The sequence below is a fragment of the Mustela erminea genome, chromosome 18 (genome assembly GCF_009829155.1).
Source record: "Mustela erminea isolate mMusErm1 chromosome 18, mMusErm1.Pri, whole genome shotgun sequence".
Taxonomy (NCBI): domain Eukaryota; kingdom Metazoa; phylum Chordata; class Mammalia; order Carnivora; family Mustelidae; genus Mustela; species Mustela erminea.
Genome location: NC_045631.1, coordinates 36320049 through 36337668, shown reverse-complemented (window position 1 = coordinate 36337668; position 17620 = coordinate 36320049). Strand labels below are relative to the sequence as shown.

At 54.0% G+C, this 17620-nt stretch overlaps 2 protein-coding genes across 3 annotated transcripts; one reads left to right on the top strand and one right to left on the bottom strand.

Moving 5' to 3' along the window:
• Positions 1–5698: 5698 nt before the first annotated feature.
• MRPL27 (mitochondrial ribosomal protein L27) lies at positions 5699–10841 on the bottom strand. Its single transcript, XM_032322775.1, has 4 exons — positions 10747–10841; positions 8321–8452; positions 7820–7887; positions 5699–6118 (listed from the first exon to the last, which is right to left on the bottom strand). The coding sequence occupies exons 1-4, from the start codon at positions 10784–10786 to the stop codon at positions 5912–5914; spliced, it is 447 nt and encodes a 148-aa protein (XP_032178666.1). The 5' UTR covers positions 10787–10841; the 3' UTR covers positions 5699–5911.
• On the top strand, positions 10842–17553 carry EME1 (essential meiotic structure-specific endonuclease 1). 2 transcript variants are annotated; one of them, XM_032322769.1, is made up of 9 exons: positions 10842–10891; positions 12090–12889; positions 12978–13105; positions 15182–15271; positions 15360–15481; positions 15630–15753; positions 15972–16087; positions 16794–16983; positions 17215–17553. In XM_032322769.1, the coding sequence occupies exons 2-9, from the start codon at positions 12115–12117 to the stop codon at positions 17389–17391; spliced, it is 1722 nt and encodes a 573-aa protein (XP_032178660.1). In that variant the 5' UTR covers positions 10842–10891; positions 12090–12114; the 3' UTR covers positions 17392–17553. The 2 variants fall into 2 exon arrangements, with proteins under 2 accessions (XP_032178660.1, XP_032178659.1); XM_032322768.1 differs by lacking the exon at positions 10842–10891 and adding an exon at positions 10910–11561.
• The last annotated feature ends 67 nt before the right edge of the window (positions 17554–17620 follow it).

Here is a 17620-nt window from a genome sequence, read left to right as displayed (position 1 = left end):
CGTATCAGACCTTCACGCCTGACTTAAAGTGGGAGCAAGGGTTTCTCAGACCTTTAAAAGCCCTCCATCGGAGGTCCTGCATAGGCCTGCTCAGCTCTGCACGGGGAACAAAGGGCTCATTCCTGCTTCGCCTGCCACATGTCAAGTTTTCTTAGTGGCCAGGAGAGGGCGCCCTTGACTGCAAGGAAGGGCGGTGGGGTGGTCTGTTCAGCGAGCCGGCGGGCACTCTGCATAGCATCTCATTGAATCCTTACACTGCAAGGCAGGATGGACACGCGGCACACCAGGAAACAGGAATGATGAGCCCGAAGTCACAGCCCTCCAGTGGCGGCAATAAGCTCCTGGCGGAGGCAGGAGGCCTGCCTTGCACTCTGACCACCCCCTGCCCTCCCGAGAGCAGGTCGCCAGCAAGGAGCTGACAGCAGGAACTCCCCCTAACTCAGGTTAGGGGGCAGGATGACATTGTTCTGGCTGCTATTTTTGTCAACCTTTGAAACTCCCCCTGAGTCTTTTTTTTTTTTCTTTTTTTTTTAACACAAAAACTCTTAGGTCCATAAAAAGAAAAATTGCTTAGTGGGTCCCGGTAACGGTCAGGGCATTTACACTCTGTGGGCTGAGGACTCTCCATCCAGCTGGCAGGGTTCACCTGGGCTGCTGTTAGGTTAGCACAACAGTTTCCAGAGTCTTCATTTCTGAAATCAGCAGGGCCTGCGCTCTCAGTTTCAGGCCCTGCCACACTCACCCCATCACACCAGGCCCTGGTTACTTATTACTAGCAGCCATCCACTGCCATAAACGCTCAGAGTTTGCACGTTGAGCCCAGTGGCTGGGCGCCCTGCCTGAAGGTTCTGAGTTCTGTTGGTGAGGCGGGAACCCGGTGGAGGCATGGATTCAGAGCTCCCTCAGGAGATCCTAATTTGTGGACCAGCTCCACCCACACTGCTCCGGCAGGTCTGGGCTGACCTCCTGAGTTGGAAGCATTGCGGGACCCAGACCAGGCTCCAGGCTCTAGGCTCCAGAACCCCTGGCCGGTTCAGAAAGCAGGTTTGGCTGTGGAGGCCAGCCCTCCCCGTCCTCTCCCCTGTGTGAGCCACGGAGGCCAGAGCACAGCTTCTCTGCCCCGTTTTCCCCACCCCTGTCTTTCAGGAGGGTTAGCTCAGCCTGGAGGTTTGGGCTCTGAGGCTTTGAAATCCTGCCCCCAGGCTGGGCCCCTGGGGTCAAGATCAGGATTCAGGACTGGCAGAACGAGTGGTGGAGGTGGGTTGGCTGGGGCAGACTTAGACCCCATCCGCTAAGCACTAATTCCTTTGGAGGCAGGGGGAGCGCCTGGGGAGGGAGGCTTTTGTATTTTGTGTCCCTTGTGCCCAGTTTCCAGGGCAACCTTGGACTGCTCTGTTCCCTTGGAGGGGGAGCCAAGAGCAGAAGACAGCCAGCCAACTGGCATCCTGAGTCCCATTACCTGGGCCAATGGGAAGTGACAGGGCAGAGTCCCCGGGAGATGATCTGGAAGTGAGAAGTGCACAGGTCTGGGTGAGTTGAGCCCCCCTGGCTGGCCAGTGGGTATGCCAGAAGCTGAGCCCACTCCCACCAACTTTTTCTGAAAGTCCTGGATGGAGTTCTGGGGAGGCCAGGCCCGCAGGGGAATGCCCTCTGTGGGACACAGGGTCATGGCATGGCATTGACAGGTTGAGCAGGGCGACGGCAGAAGCCGACAAGCTGGCTCTGAGCCAGGGCCAGGGTTCCTGAGTTGACGGGGGGTGGGGGGGGCGACTCTTGCTGTCTTCAAGGTGGCTCAAGGCTGATATCTTGTCTTACCACCCCTCTGCCACTGCCATTCTGCGTGCAGAGATCCCCACAGACAGTAGCCTCCTAGCTACTGTTCTGAGTGCCTCCTGTTGTCCTGAGTACTGGGATTGGGTCAGATGGACCCCTGACCCCTTGCCATGGGCCGTAAGCCCATCCTCTTCATCTATAGGGTCACCTAGAGCAAGCCACTGGGGAAGAATGCTGTTTGGCTAGGCCCTTGCCCGCCGAGTTCTGGGATGCCACAGTCTGGAAGAATGGAGAAGGGCTGAGTTCAGGCGCTGGGGTCCTCTGGGGTCCTTGCCGGCTCCCGCAGACCCACCGCTTGTAAGGATGCCTAGCCCTTCCACAAGTTCCTTCCCCTCCCTAAGTTTGTCCCTCTCTGAACTCCTTACACATGTCACTTCCCTGGGCTGAAGAGACAGAATAAAGCTACATTGCTCTCGGGGAGCCTGGGTGTCTCAGTGGGTTAAGCCTCTGCCTTCGGCTCAGGTCATGATCTCAGTGTCATGGGATTGAGCCCCACATCGGGCTCTCTGCTCAGCGGGGAGCCTGCTTCCCCCCCCCCCGCCTGCCTCTCTGCCTCCTGTGACACCTCTCTCTCTGTGTTAAATAAATAAAATCTTTAAAAAAAAAAAAGAAAGAAAGAAAGAAAAAATTACATTGCTCTCCTAAGTCTGCTGCGGGGGGGGCCTTGGTGCCCCCACAGAAAGGAAGCTGGCTGTGCCTCAGTTTCCCCTACATGTCAAGCTCATGCTAGACAGTCTTGTCAATCCTACCTAATTTCTGGAGCGGGATTCCAACTTGGGGAGGTGAAGTGGGTCCACGCATGCCAGGTGCAGGCTGGGCCCTTGACTGTGCCTCTGGGGGAAGGGTAGTTTCATCATGGCCATCCTTTTTGGCTGCTGCTGGACCAACGTGAGTTGGAGTGCGGCCAGAGTCTCTGCTCCTGCCACTTGTTCCAGATCCCCAGTCAATACACAGGCACCCTTGCCCCACAACCCTTCCCTTGCTGCTGCCCCCCACCCCAATCCCAACAAAAGGGTGCCTGCTCTCTGGCCAGGGAAGAGCAAGTATTCAGTATGGAAGGGGCCTTTGGGATCTACTCTATCTATGGACCCTGCACCTTCCAGCCTGGGTTCCCCTGGGGCTGGGGCAGCAGTGTGGAAAGGGTTAATAAGGTCCTTGCCTTCTCCTGCCTGGTGATTGTTATTATTAATGGGGACGCTGTGCTGGGAGCTGCTGGTGAGGGCAAAGGTCTTATCCCAGCTCACTCTCTCCCTAGCTCCCCTCCCTGGTACCCCAGAGAAAGCCCAGAGCACTGACATCTGAGGGGGAGAGGCCAGCCTTTCCCCAGGGATAGGGCACCGTGTGGGAGCCTGGGTACAGAAAGCAAAATGAATTGTCTGATCTGCAACCTCCACATGCTCTCATCCTGCACCCCTCCCCAAGCACTTTTAGGTACCAGAGAGGACAGAGAGGTGGACACAGGAGGTTTCCTCTCTTCCCCAAAGAGCCTCAAAGTGGATGCCAGACAGTGAGAGGGACCTGGTGGCTGGAGAGGAGTGGTGGCTGTACACCGAGCACATCTCAGAATTGCTGAGGAGTGAGCTCTGTGCCTTCATCTCGATGGAGAGAACTAAAGGGGATGGGGAGAGTGACACGGGGACAGAAGGGGCTGGGCTCTGTTCTCTTACTTTCTGACCCTGACCCTGCATCGGGGGCTGCACTGAGTCATCCTTCATGGTCCCCAGGACAGCCCCCTTCCCTGCTTCTACACAGTAGGACGTCCCAGTGAGGTCTTGACAGTGGAAAGATGCCAAGATTCCCAGGGGATCCAAGTGAGGGTCGGGCTGGCACCGGGAGTCAGCGGAATGGTGTGGACTGGGGGCCTGAAGCCAGGCCAGGGACCCAGGGCAGCTGGGGGAGGATGGAGTGATGCCTAGAGACTTCTGGGAGAGGACAGTGTGTGATATCCTAATCTTGGGCTCACCCTGGGGAAGAAGGTCCAGATGGAAGCTGAAGGGTGGTGTGTGCCTGCCTGGTTCCCTTGGCTTTTCTTCGTTACAGGGCTATCCCCAGAGGGAAAAGGGATTCTGTGTGGGGCTGCCTCTGGCTCACCTAACTGGCTATGAGTACTGGGAAGAAGGACCAGCAGAAGCAGGTTCACCAGCGGACCGCACAGTGCTTGGGGATCTGGGCCTGCAGCGAGGTGAACGTTCAGCATTCCTTGCCTCAGGTGCCTTGGAGAAGTGAGCTTTTTTCATATTATATTTACACGTAATGCCCAGTTAGAGCCCCTCAGACCAGGAGAAGTAAAGGGCCACTGATGGAGAGCCCCAGGATTTGAAAGGAAGCCCCACTTCACCTCTTTGGGTGGAAGGAAGGACATAGGACCCCAACCCAGGGGGTGCCTGCTCTGGGATCCAGAACATCACTGGGGGGAGAGGAGACACAGGAGTCCGAGGCCCCAAGAAAGTGTACGTATGAGCAGGTGGAGAGAGGCTGGGGTGTCAGGGGATGGCTGAAGCCCTTCTTTCCTACCCCTCGGTTGCCATCATGCTAGGAGGAGGCCCTAAGGTCACTGCTGGTACCACCCCCCAACTGTGGCTCTGCTCACCCAACCCATGAAGCAGCCCCCTGCTCTGCTGGGGGGCACCACCGCTGTGTTGGAGGGAAGCTCTGCATCCCGCCCCTTCCTGCTTCTCCAGGGGCCTGGAGGGACAGTGCTGAGCCCACAGAGATGCCCCCAGCCATCTTCCCAGCTAGGCCTTGGTACCTGAAATCCCACAAGAAGGGAGCCAAAGTGAAACTCAAGAAACCCTGGGTCACCTCTGCCCGGGATCTGTGGGTGGAGAAGCTGGGTTCATGCCCTGAGAGAACAAAGTGACAAGTTCAAGGCAGATCTCCCGAATTGTGGGGGTTCTGCGTCCCCAATCCCTGAAGCCCCTGCCTACTGGGCAGAGTCCTTGGAGGAAGCCACTGGTCTCCACAAACCGCCTCCCTCCAAAGACCAGGACAACCCTCTGCCCCAGCTAAGACTTTCTTCCTGGCCCATTCACCGGAAGCCAAGCCTCAAGGGTCTTGGGCTGGATCCACAATGAAGGCCTGCCCCAGCCCACCCTCGGCCCCGACTGAGTACTCCTAAAGCCAGATCCTTTGCTGCCATTTATGGTTTGAGATAAATCAAGAACCAGAAAAGGATGTGAAGTGAGTGTGGCTCTCTCCTGGTGCACGGAAAGAAGCCTGTTTGTCACCTATTCTGCCCCCTCATTGAAAGGACCTCGGTCCACCTGGCCTCTCTAGGCTGGACCCATGGAGTCAGGGAGGGAATCTGCCATTCCGGGGTCTATAGCCCCATCTCCCTCCAAATACAGCTCTAGGAGAGGACATGACCTTGTTGCTTCCTCTGTAGCCCCTCCCACGCACTCCTCCCAGGGCCCTGCCTGGCATGGGATCCCGTGGGGTGGGGGGGTTGCTGTGACATCCTCAAACACAAGCTCTTGTCTTCCTTCCCCCGGAGAGCTGGTGTTAAAGCAATCCCCTCCTTTAACACACGCCCCTCTTCTCATTTCCTCACTCTCAGAGGCCCCTTTTCTCGGAGTACGCCACAGAACGTGGGTAAGGGCCAGGAAGCATGGCCGCATCTCCAGCCAGGTCTGTCCTCACACAGCACAGACTCACGACTCAGCGAACTTCAGGCCCCAGGTCAGGTCTCCCAAAAGGCTTCCCCACCAGTCACTTCAGAGTCTTTTTTTTTTTTTAATAAAGATTTTATTTATTTATTTGACACAGAGAGAGAGAGAGAGCGCGCGCGCAAGTAGGCAGAGAGGCAGGCAGAGAGAGGTGGGGGTCGGGTAAGCAGGCTCCCTGCTGAGCAGAGAGCCCGATGTGGGGCTTGATCCCAGGACCCTGAGATCATGACCTGAGCCGAAGGCAGAGGCTTAACCCACTGAGCTACCCAGGCACCCCACTTCAGAGTCTTCTGCAATCACCACCAAGTAGACTTCTTCAGGAGGCCCTGTTGTTCCAACCCTCTACTGTCCCCACGGCCACCCTCTCCAGTCACCTGGGCTCCATGCTCTGTCCAATGGCCTCAACCAGGAGTTCAAAGCATAGCTACCAGTTTGAAGGTGCCCTCAGGCTTGGTAGGAACTACGTGGACAAAAGTCTTATAGAGCACAGCACCCTTGGGCAGCCTGGTAACCAGATCCACGGCCTCCGCGTTGCTTGGACTGGGCACATAGACCTCCTTTGTATAGCGGACTACCCCCTCCTCCAGGGCATACAGGTACTTCTTCTTCCCCAGCCCCACCTGCAACACAAAGACCAGGTCAGCTGGGCCGACGGCCGGGTGGTCCACCCCAGGACTTCAGGACAAACTTCTCATAAGGCTTCAGGCTCTGGGCCCAACAGGCAGACCAGAGAGCTCTATCTCAAGTTCCCTTTCCTGCTGCCTGGTGCTTCCTGGACATCTACTTCTTTGGTGACTCTATGACAGAAGAGGGAAAAGAAAACTCCAACAGCCAATCCTTGTGGATACTTGGTCCCTGAAGGCTTGTCTCTGGACCCACGTTTGTGCATCTGGCCAGATGCCACACCAGACAGATCCCCAAACCAGGCCCAGGAAAATGCCCCTGATCGCTGCCCGCCCCCCAACCGGGAGCTCGCCTCACTTAAAATTAAAAAACACTGTAGTTGTCATAGTAAACAAAACAGGGATCACAGTGATGGCTGCCAAAACGCAGTGCCTGGCTCTGGAGCCAGGATGTGGGGTTCAAATCCCAGCACCACTACCTACTAACTACTGTGTGCCCTGGGCAAGTTGCATTACTTCACTGTGTCTCAGTTTTCTCTTCGGCAAAATGGGGTATTGAGTACTTTTATGGGGTCCCCTTGAGGATAAAGTGAGTTAATCATAAAGCGCTTAGAATGCTGCTTAGCTCAAAACATGTTAGCTTTTATTACTGCTGTCATTATGTTAGCCAGTCCCAAGAGTTAACACACACACACAGTGTCTCCAGTTCTAAAAGACAAAGCTACATAAATACAATCAATTCATGTGTAAGTGAGCATTTCTGACATAATTATTGGCTACTTTCAGTCTTTCTATGCCTACCAAAACTGCCAAAAAAGGGGCGGTGGGGGGGACTTAATCCATTACAAAGGAAACTAAACTAACATTTCAGATACTGGGAAGAGTACAGAACAGGGGTGCCTGGGTGGTTCAGTCAGTTAAGCATCCCACTCTTATTTTTGGCTCAAGTCATGGTCTCAGGGTTGTGAGATCGGGCCTCCAAGACTGGCTCCAAGCTAAGGTGGGAGCTCAGTGGGGAGTCTGCTGCTCTTCCTCTCCCTCTGCCCCCAACCCCACCTGCTTGCACACGCACTGGCACACTCTAATAAATAAATCTCAAAAAAAAAAGAAAGAAAGAAAGAAAGTAAATTACAGATCTGTGTTAACAAAGAAGCTTCCTACCTCAGAAAGTAATCGTAACTTGCCGAAAACTAAAATCCCTGCCTGATATAGACCTAATTTCTGGCACATACGCTGAATTCTGTTTTATTAAATTCAAGCTACCTTTCAGCCATCTCATAAGGAATACACTGAAGTTGGTTTCCCAAGATTCAACAAGTATTTCAAATCACTAGGCATCTCCTCCTCTAACAGCTGGGGGTCAGAAAGGAGACCCAAGAGAATCAGGCAGATGCCCCACAAGGCAAAGCACAGTGACTGGGGGTCTGGCAGCCCCAGCACGAACCCCGGTTCTGTCCTGTGGGCCCCCTACTCCCTAAGTCGCTGGCATCTTACCTCGAAAATGGATACCTAGTGATACCTAGTGAATCACTGGGATGGGGTAAGGATGAAATGAGACAATACAGGCCCAGAAAGCAAAACGATGCCTGGCATTTGCTAAATACCCAATACATACAACTGTTTGGTTATCACCACCACGCTACAGAGAGATGTGGACCTGGGAAAGAAGAAAGGGGAAAGGGCCACAGAGCAACTCACATGGGCACCTGGGTGCCAACGGTAGTGGCGCTGAGTCGCAATGATGTTGCCGGTATGAACGTAGTGACCTAGAAGAGAAGTCCGCAGCACACTGACTGTGGGCCCCGGTGATGGGCAGCACAGCAAACTGCTAAGAAAACATACTGGCCCTTGCTTCTCTGGCCCAGATGCTACACACCAACCTCTAAGCATGGCCCGGGACAAAGCCAATTGCTACATTCTTGGACACAAGCAGCCCCTTATCTCCCTCTGCCAGTCTCCCCCCACCCCAACTCCCCTGCCAGTTTCCTCTCTTCTCTTGCCCAGGTTCACACCTATCTGATCTTCTGCAGGACCCTCACCCCGCCTAGGTCTTCTCTGTATTGGTAATCTGGAGCCAAGGGCTCTGGCGAGCTACTTGGAGTCCAAGACTGGGAGGGTTCATGGTTTCCCTGTTCTGAAAATAATGCCAGGGACAAGGGACAGTACAGCTGGGAAATGGAAACCAAGGCACACCCTCACCCTCCATTTTCTTGAGGCCAAAGCGTTTGCCTGGTGACTTTCCACCCAAGTTTTTGGAGCTGCCACCTGTCTTCTTGGATGCGTATCTGACGGCAAGAGATGCGGCCGGAGCAGGGCTCAGAAGGGCTGTAACTGCAGGCAGAACAGAAATGCTGTTCAGAGAGGCTCCCAATCACTCATTCTCTGCCTCGATGGGCCATCTGCTGAGCTGTGAGGTAGCAGTGGGTAGCGGCAGGGGAGGTGAGGAAGATCTGTAAGCAGAAATGCCACTCGACTGTGTTGGTTTTCAGGGAGTGTCTGGAAATCCTTGGCCTTCTCCCACGGCAGGAGACAAATCATTCCTTGTATTGTCCAGGGTGTATGCGCTGCATGAGAAGTGTGTGTGTGGCAGGGGGAGGCAGTGGGTAGTGAAATATTCATGGAAAAAAAAATAAACACCATGTGCCCTGGGTCCTGACACATTCGGTCCTGTTGAGGAGAAACAAACACCACAGAAATACAAGCCAGCAAGAAGACGCCACAGGGCTGCCCGCTTCAGCCTCACTCACCGCATGTCCTCAAGGGTCCAGACACTGTGGAGGGCCTGGACCACAGAGCCCAGCAACAGGACACCCAGAGAGAGAGGGTCCTGCTTTGGCGTCACCCACCACTTTCGTGACCATCCACCCATCCCCTGCACACCAAATACTTGTAAACAAAAAGGGCAGCTTCTCTGAGGGTGGCTCCCACAGGGTCTTAGCTAGTTCAGAAGGCTGGACTCTTTCATCAGCAAGCCCACCCAGTGCGGGTCCTGACCGAGAAGACTTGACACCCTGCCCTTGACAACTGACCTCTCCATACTCCAAAATGCTCAATGGCATTTCTTTTTAAAAGAAGAGCGAATTAGGGGCGCCTGGGCGGCTCGGTGGGTTAAGCCTCTGCCTTTAGCTCAGGTCATGATCTCGGGGTTCTGGGATCGAGCCCCGCATCAGGCTGTCTGCTCGGCGGGGAGCCTGCTTCCCTCTCTTTCTCTGCCTACCTCTCTGCCTGCTTGTGACCTCTCAGTCAAATAAATAAATAATAAAAAATCTTTAAAATAAAGGAAAGTGAACTAAAATTCATACTAACCAAGATGGAAGCCCCTTGCTATATGACAAGCATAGGGCTGGCAGTCCTTGCTTTCAGCTCTCCAGACTCAGCCATGGTTAATCAGGACTATACCAAAATCTTTAGAGAAGTCTTTTAAGTCTCTGGAGCCTACAGGTTCAGACTTCCTGAAATCAGGTTTCTGAAGTTTTAATGACAGAGAGTAGCTGGCATAAAGGACCAGAAATAAATACTTAGAAAGACATGCTAAATGCCCAGCTCCAGGATCTACCTACCTTTAAATCTATTCATTCGTTCATCCTCTAACTTATTAAGCTGAGAAATGGAGCTTTTATCTACACTATCTCTTTCACAAATCTTTGTTTTTCAGCCTACTCCCCACCCTCCATCTCAGAGGAAATGATGCTACCACTTGTGCAGATGCTCAGGCAGAAATCAAGGAATGATTGCAGATTGCTTCCCTTTGCTCATCTCACATATCCAGCTCAGAAGCAAACTCTGGGTTCTATCTCCAAAACAGATCCTAAAACCACCCATTTCCCCCAAGTTCACTGACACTAGCATCTTGGCTAAATCGTGTCTCATGAGGGCTACTACAGCTTCCCATTCGTTTCCCTCATTTCCACCCCAACCCCCTTTTAAATTCACATAAGAGCAATGGTTTGCTTCTCAACATGTAAAACTGGCTTATGTCACTCTCTTGCCCCTCATTCTGTTACAGGATTAGGCCTCCTGTCAACCTTTAGGTCTTGTCTTAGATGTTACCTCGTCAAAAGGCTCCCCTGACCACCAACCCCCCGAAAGACACAACACACACACGCTTTTGCTTTCTTTAAAAGCACTCGTCACGATTTACAACCAGTTTAAGTGCGTAGTTATTTGGCTTATCCACTAGACAGAACTGGTCCGGGAAATAGAGACTCTTCATTTCTGCTGAGATCCCCAACACCTAACCTCACTGTTCTGGCAAAGAGACTTCAATCTGTTGAACCAGCGGGTTAATAACTTTCTGAGCTCTAGTGTGCCAGTATTTATGGATGAAGGGAATCCACGGCGTGGAAGCGGCGTGCCCACGTCACCAAACGCTAGGGAAGCAGCACTTGCGCACGGGGCAAAGAAAGGACACATGCTCCCCGCGCTACCACCCAGGGCCGGGCCCCCCACCCCCACCCGAGATGTGTCACGTGGCCAGTGACAGCTGTCCCTCAAAGCTCGTAGGCAACCCCCCACCGGCGCTCTCCCGGCTCCGCGCCCAGGGGCCTCCACAGGGAACGGCCTCCCTGCAGGGTCTTCGTTCCGCCTGCACCCCTCGCCCCGCAACAACCACCGCGTTCCGTTACCAGCCGCCCGCGTCCTTAGCGCCAGCGCCGCCGACGCCATGTTTGCCGGACACTCACTTCCGGCCTCAGAAATCTGCTTCCGGTACCGGGCGATCTGCTTCCGGGGCTTGCGCTGCAGTTGAAAGAGTGGCGCGAAGAGTCGCAGGTGAGAGTTGGCGCGGCGGGCGGCGGGCGGCGGGCGGCGGGTTGGGCCGGACTTCTGAGCACTGCCCCGCAGGTGATCAGGGCGTCTGGGGCTCTGCCGCGCGGTGTGGACGCGCCGGGCTCGTCCGGCAGGCAACCTCGTTTTGCGGGACTCCGGCGAGGTACAGGGAGGTCCCTCCAGACTGGCAGCGTCCTTTACCGAGTGCTTACTGTGGGCTCCGTGCTATGCTAAGCGCTGTAGATGCACGATTTCAGTTATTTCAAACAATCTATGAAATAGGTGTTGTTATCATCCCTGTTTTACTAAATTGGAAAGCGAGGTTCAGGGAGGTTACATGGCCCATCCGGGGTCACACCTACAGTGTTTGTGAGCGTTTTTTCGAAGAGCAGTTCTTGTACACGACCCAGCAGTTGGACTTCCAGGTATACATGCAAGAGAATTGAAAACCTATCCCCACAAAAACCTGGACATGAATGTTCATGGCAGTGCTGAACGGAGAAACAAATGGCAGCCTATCTGTGCGGTGGAATGTTATTCAGCCGTAAAAAACCATGGAGTACTGACACACGCCACAACATAAACGAGCGCTGAGAAACATGCTAAGTGAAAGGAGGCAGTCACAAAGGACCACACGCTGTATGATTCTGTTTGTACTAAATATCCAGAACAGGTAAATCCACAAAAAACAGAAGTAGATCTGTGGTTATCAGGAATTGGGGGAGGGAGAAGTGAACAAGGACTGCTTAATGGCTATGGGATTTTTTTGGGGGGTGCTGAGACTATTCCGGAATTAGACAGTGATGCACACGTTTGTGAATAGACTAAAAACTACTGAACTGTACACTTGAAAGAGAAGTTTATGGCATGTGAGTTACATCTCAATTTTTAAAGAAAGGAGGATTTAACATGTACATTTCAAATGCAGAGATCAATAAGGGGGTGGTATTGAGTCTTGTTACTACTGCATTATCATTTTCCAGTAGTAATCGCCACTTTGTTTCTAGGTCACCTTGACCTGGAAGGGATTTGAGGAGTCCTGTTAGACTGCAGACAACTGAGTTCCAGAGTGCATGTGTTGGGACCTTAGCCTGTTTTTCTGTTTCTATATTGTGTGTATTTCCATAAAGTTTGGCCACAGAACACGTCTAAGGGACTGAGTTCAGTACCACAGTCTGTGTCTCCTCTCTTTTCCTTTTAGGGAGTTAATTGGACAGCACGCATTCATGGCTCTACTGAGGTCATCGCTCTCACTGGATTCCAGTGAGAGCGACTCTGAAGAGTTGCCAACATTTGCCTTCCTGAAGAAGGAACCGTCTTCAACAAAGAGGAGGCAGTCTCAGAGGGAGGAGAAGATTGTTGTGGTTCACACCTCGGATTCTGAAGCCTCCTGTCCTCCATCACCAAGGTTGAAAGATGTACCACCTACCCCAGACACAGCTGAATCCATCACACAAACAGAGCCAGTGAGGGTGCTAAGCAGTGGAAGTGAGGATGAGGTAGAATTAATTCCCCTGGCTGAGAGGCTTGCATGTAAGTTTTTGACCCGCAAGCCACTGAGCCCTGAGGACTCTAGCTCCCCAGTTAAAAGTGTATGGGATCATCAAAATAGTGAAGGAGGATCCTGTGACTGGAAAAAAGAACCCTTTCCAAAGGTCCCTGATATTGCCCTCCGTGACACCTCAGAGAGATGTGCATCAAATAACAAGGACCCTGCGGGAGACAGTCCATGCCACCAGCTTCCAGCCTTCAAAGCTACCTGCCCTATCCAGAACAACAGCTGGACAAATGCTGAGGTCCCCCCACTTCAGAAGAGAACCAAGCCTAGCCAGGAGGTCCAGAGGAGCAGCTCGCAGGGACGCCAGCCGCGGAGACGAGCAAGCCCAAAGGAACGCACCCTGGAACAACAGGAGAGGACCAAGAAGGCAGCCATGGCTAACAGGCCGAAAGCTCAGAGGCCTGAGGAATGCCTAAAGCACGTGGTCGTGATGCTGGATCCAGGTCCTCTTAGCATCTGTCTTCATCCCGTGCTGGGGTCCCCACTTTCTGGGCCAACCCCTGACTGCCCCTCTCCCATCATTTGTTGCAGTGCTTTTACAGACGGAAGGGGGAGGCCAGCTCCTCGGGGCGCTGCAGTCCATGGAGTGCCGGTGTGTGATCGAGGCCCAGGCCGTGCCCTGCAGCATCACCTGGAGGAGAAGGGCTGCGCCAGCTGAGGTAGTAGGTTTCGGGCTGATGTCTCTCCTCCCCCTTTGAGCTCCCTGATAAATGCCCTTTCATTCTAAAGAATGTTAGTCAGGGTCCCAGCAGGAAAACAACTGGCACACTCAACTTAGGATAATTTGAGGAAGATGTTAGAAAGGAACAGTGTCCTAAAGCGTGGACAGGTTACAGGGCAACTACAAGGGACGACATGGCTTCTCACGGTAATGACAACACCAGCTCAGGATTTCTCCACCTCAGATATAGTCGGCATTTCAGATCGGATAATTCCCTGTTGTGAGGGCTGTTCTGTGTGGTGGAGAATGTCGAGCAGCCTCCCTGGCCTCAGCCCACTCGATGCCGGTGGCACCCTCCTAGTCCTGATACCCCAGAATGTCTACAAGTTGCCAAACGCCCTTTTGGGGAAAAATCGGCCCTGGTAGAGGACCACTAGCATGTTTGTTACCATGCTTAGGCCTGGCGGGATGAGGGGAGGAAGTGGTTACCAGAATCCAGAAGGAGAAAGAAATGTAGAGAGGACCCCCTTGAAAGAAGCTTGACCTCCTATAGAAGAACACAGCAAACCCTAAGTGACCCATTTCGAGGGAGCTAGGGAAACGACCTCACTCCCCCCTCCCGCTTTCCCTCCCTCCCTCCAGTCACCTGTTGGGTTTCCCACCCACCGTTCCCACTTGGCCATTTGCACCGGAGGACCTGGTGATGTGGTCTCCTGCAGAGAGCGGAGTGGGAAGAGGGAGAGCGGATCCGCGGGGCAGAAGGAAGATACTCTTCATAGGATTCCTGCTTCTAACTGGGCATGGCGGGCTTGTGCTTGAATCTCAGGCCCCACAGCTTTATGGCTATGAGCCTGGGCAGATTATTTCATCTCTTTGTGCCTCACGTGTAACGAGGACACTGTTGCATCCCTCTGGGTGCGCCATGTCAGGGGACTGAGGTAGCCAATTCCGGAGCGCATAGTAGGCACACAGCAAATGTTCTTTCCTTGGCCCTGAGGTTTCTGCAGCTCCTTTGGCTTCCATTCCTCTTATCTATGAATCCAAAATACTCCACCCCTCATTAATAAGGTTCTCTAGATGAAACATTAAGATTTTTTCCTCTCTCGGGACACCTGGTTGGCACAGGTAGTAGAGCGTGAGACTCGTGATCTCGTGGTCATGAATTCAGGCCCCCTGTTGGGCATAGAGACTGCTTAAAACAAAATTTTTCCCCCTTATTTGGATCTCATAATTTTTTCAGTAACTTAGGGCAATTGGACGCTTTTTAATTTGGAGTATTAGCAAATCTTTGTATTCGTATTGCAGTTACCTTTCAAGGCGCTCCCGCATTCTCCCTCCCGTGTCCGTGGCGGTTCTCCCACACGGAGGGACTTCTCACCCCGCATCACGGGCGGGGAGGCAGGTGGGAGAAGTTGAAAGCTGTGTGAAGGGTCCCAGCCGGTTGGTGGCTGAGCAGGAACTAGAGGCCCTGCTCCTCCCACTACTCTTGATTGTATTGTGGGTCTTAGCGTTTGCTTACGGGGACCTAGTGAGAAGACCCTCCCCATGAGCCCTGCTCCCAGTCGCTCATACCGCTGCGGGCATGTGTCGCAGGAGGCTGCCCCGTGGCGGTGGTGAAGAGGACAGGCCCTCCCAGGCAGCAGCTCCCCTTGTGGCTCTTGTCTTTGTCACATACAACCTGTGTGTCTCTAAGGGCCACTCAGCTCCTAGTCAGCCTCTGCCCTCAAAGGCCAAGTACCTTTTTGCACAAAACCCTCTGGAAAGTTCCTTCCCCCCCAATCCCCTATCCACAGTGCACAGGAACACTGGCAGTTCTCAGCCCATTTCAATTTCCTTTCTTCACTGCCTCTGAGACGTGGCACACCAAGGTTGGACAATTGAGGACTGGGGAAGGACGGGATCACGGGTTATTCTTTTTTGCCACCAGGCTTCATTCCAGAAGGAAAAGAATAATACAAAAACGGGCTTGGCTGATGTGGGTGCGTTCGTTCACCCCGAAGGCCTGGGTCTCTCTCACAGGTGCTGAGCACCTGCTGACTCGCCTCCCTGTGCTGGGTTCCGGGTCCTTTGGCAGGATGGACAGGAAGACTGGGTCGAGGAACCGATGGTCCTGGTGCTGCTCCCGGCAGAAGCGTTTGTGTCCATGGTCCGGAACTTCAAGCAGGTGGGCAGAGCAGGGTGGGCACCCAGGCATGGGACAGAGAGCCACCTCTAGGGACTGGATGTTAACGCAGCATCTGCCCTTCATGCAGGGAAGTGTGGGCGGACCTGAGAAGGGGAAGGAAACACTGCGGAGCTTTGTGACCAACACCACGGCGAGGGCAGCTGGGAAAGCTCTGTCCCTGGTTATTGTGGATCAGGAGAAATGCTTCAGGTTTGAAGCTGTCCTCAAGACTTAGCATGCAAAGGGTCAGCTCCACCAGGGGGACGTTACTCATCCCAGATCTGGGCCCCCCTCTCCAAGCCCTTCTGCCGAGCTCAGCCTGGAGCTGCTGTTCTCTTAATTTCCTCCCCTGTTCTAGTGCTCCAAACTCCTCAAGAAGAAGGAAGCAGGGAGTGGCAGATAGGGAACAGGCCAAGGAGAAGCAGCAGAGACGACCAGAGGCCAGCGCAGGGCGCGTGGTGTCCAGAGTAGACGTGGAAGAGGTAAGAACCTCAGTGCTCCTACTCTCATTGAACCCGATTTGCTCTAGATCAGGAGCAAAGTGCCCGCTGGACACGCCTTTCTGCCTTTGCACTGAGTAGGAGAGAAGGGGTAGAACAGGGAGCCAAGGGGCTGGGATGCAGTTTCAGCAGGTGTAAGGGAGGAGCCTCAGACAAGCTTCCCTCCACCCCTCCAACCCGTCCTGCTCTTGCGGGGGTAGGCGCTGGTGGATCTGCAGCTGCACACACGAGCCCAGGCCCGACTGGTGCAGACCTGGAAAGAGCTGGCCGACTTCGCATGCGCACTTACCAAGGCTGTGGCTGAGGCGCCCTTCAAGTGAGTGCCATGAAACGCTCGGGCCCCCTGCTGGGCCCCGCTGTGTCCTCTTCCTCTGAGCTCTGCCACCAGCGGTTGTCTGTGAGGCTGGTGCTGGGCAGAGCCAGCCTTGTACTGGGGGTGCTGGTGAAGAACCTTCAAGCCCAGTCCCCTTAAAACACACTGCACCAGCTGCTCTGTAAGTTCGTGTCCCACAGCTGGTCCTGGGTCACCTGTGAGCCAGGTTACCGGGATCCGTCCCCAGTCAAGTCACGATGTTGTAAGTTCTCATAAAACAAACTTTCAGCCTACTGAGCTCTGGGAGTGTTCATGGTCAGAATTAGTAGGGGATCTCAGTCTAGTCCAAGTCTCTCATTTTCTACCCACGGGACTAGAGGCCTGAAGACTGCCTTGTCTGAGCTCTTAGCAAGTTAAAAGTGGAACCAGACTCCCAGGTGGCCTGACACCCAATCCCTAGTGGCTATCCCTGTGCACACTGCCTCTTGTCCACTAACCCAATGTCAACATGGGAAACAAGCTGGTACCTTTCTGGCACCTTCTCTCTCAATGAGAAGGACGAGATGTCATTTTTAAGGGAACCAGCAACTAGCATGGCTTGGGAACAAAGAGGTGCTCGTGAGGGTCTGTGGAAGGAGGGTGTTTAAGTTCCCAGCGAAGGGGACAGGTGGTGACGAGTGACTCACAGCTCTTCAACTGCTGTTCACAGGAAGCTTCGAGACCAAACTAGCTTCTCCTTCTGCCTGGAGAGTGACTGGTCTGGAGGGGCAAAGGTGGACCGCACGGGCAGGGGACTAATGCTGGTGTGGAGGAGACAGATTCAGCAGCTGAACCGAGTCAGCCTGGAAATGGCCAGTGCCATCGTGGATGCCTATCCCTCCCCCCAGCTCCTGGTCCAGGTAGGCTGCTCCAGTGGTCACCCCCAGCACCCTGTGGCTTTAGTGGACTCCCCAGGCAGTTTCCGTGGAGGGCACCGGTAGTCAGCAGTGCAGGCCTGCTGAAATCTGAACAGTGACTCAAGGACAGAGGACAGGCTCTCATCCCACCCCACCCCCAAGCTCCTTGCCCCCTTATTGATGCAGGTGTGACTCTGGGTGGTACAGTATTGAGAGGTCATTTGCCACTTTCAGGCTTATAGGCGGTGTCTGTCGGAGCAAGAACGTCAGAATTTGCTCGCAGACATACAGGTACGCCGTGGGGAAGGCGTGACTGCCACGTCCCGCCGGGTTGGACCAGAGCTATCCAGGCGCGTCTACCTTCAGATGACCGCTCTGCAGCCAGATCTCTCTTTAGACGGTGCAGACTGAGGCCAGCCCTGGGGAAGCTGGAGATTTCCACCTCACCCAGCTCGGAAGAGGACCATGGGCAGAGGCTGGAAGCACAAGCCTGGGTCGGGCTCACAAGAGACTCCTTCCCGAGTGTCAGCATCAGCAGAGTCTCCCTGACACCTTGGCACAGGCGGCTGAGATCTTGCGTTCACCTTCACAAGTACGGACTGTCCCTCTCCCAGGGAAACTCCGTTGCTGTGCACAAGTC

What these genes read in the sequence shown, in the direction of transcription:
- MRPL27 (XM_032322775.1), bottom strand. Translation starts at nt 10,786, where the DNA reads ATGGCGTCGGCGGCGCTGGCGCTAAGGACGCGGGCGGCTG. An exon ending in TGGCCTCAAGAAAATGGAGG is followed by an intron (nt 7,888 to 8,320) that starts GTGAGGGTGTGC and finishes CTTCTCTTCTAG; the next exon opens with GTCACTACGTTCATACCGGC. An exon ending in GTTGGCACCCAGGTGCCCAT is followed by an intron (nt 6,119 to 7,819) that starts GTGAGTTGCTCT and finishes TTTGTGTTGCAG; the next exon opens with GTGGGGCTGGGGAAGAAGAA.
- EME1 (XM_032322768.1), top strand. Translation starts at nt 11,488, where the DNA reads ATGCTAAGTGAAAGGAGGCAGTCACAAAGGACCACACGCTGTATGATT. An exon ending in GAAGGGCTGCGCCAGCTGAG is followed by an intron (nt 13,106 to 15,181) that starts GTAGTAGGTTTC and finishes GTCCTTTGGCAG; the next exon opens with GATGGACAGGAAGACTGGGT. An exon ending in GATCAGGAGAAATGCTTCAG is followed by an intron (nt 15,482 to 15,629) that starts GTTTGAAGCTGT and finishes CCCCTGTTCTAG; the next exon opens with TGCTCCAAACTCCTCAAGAA.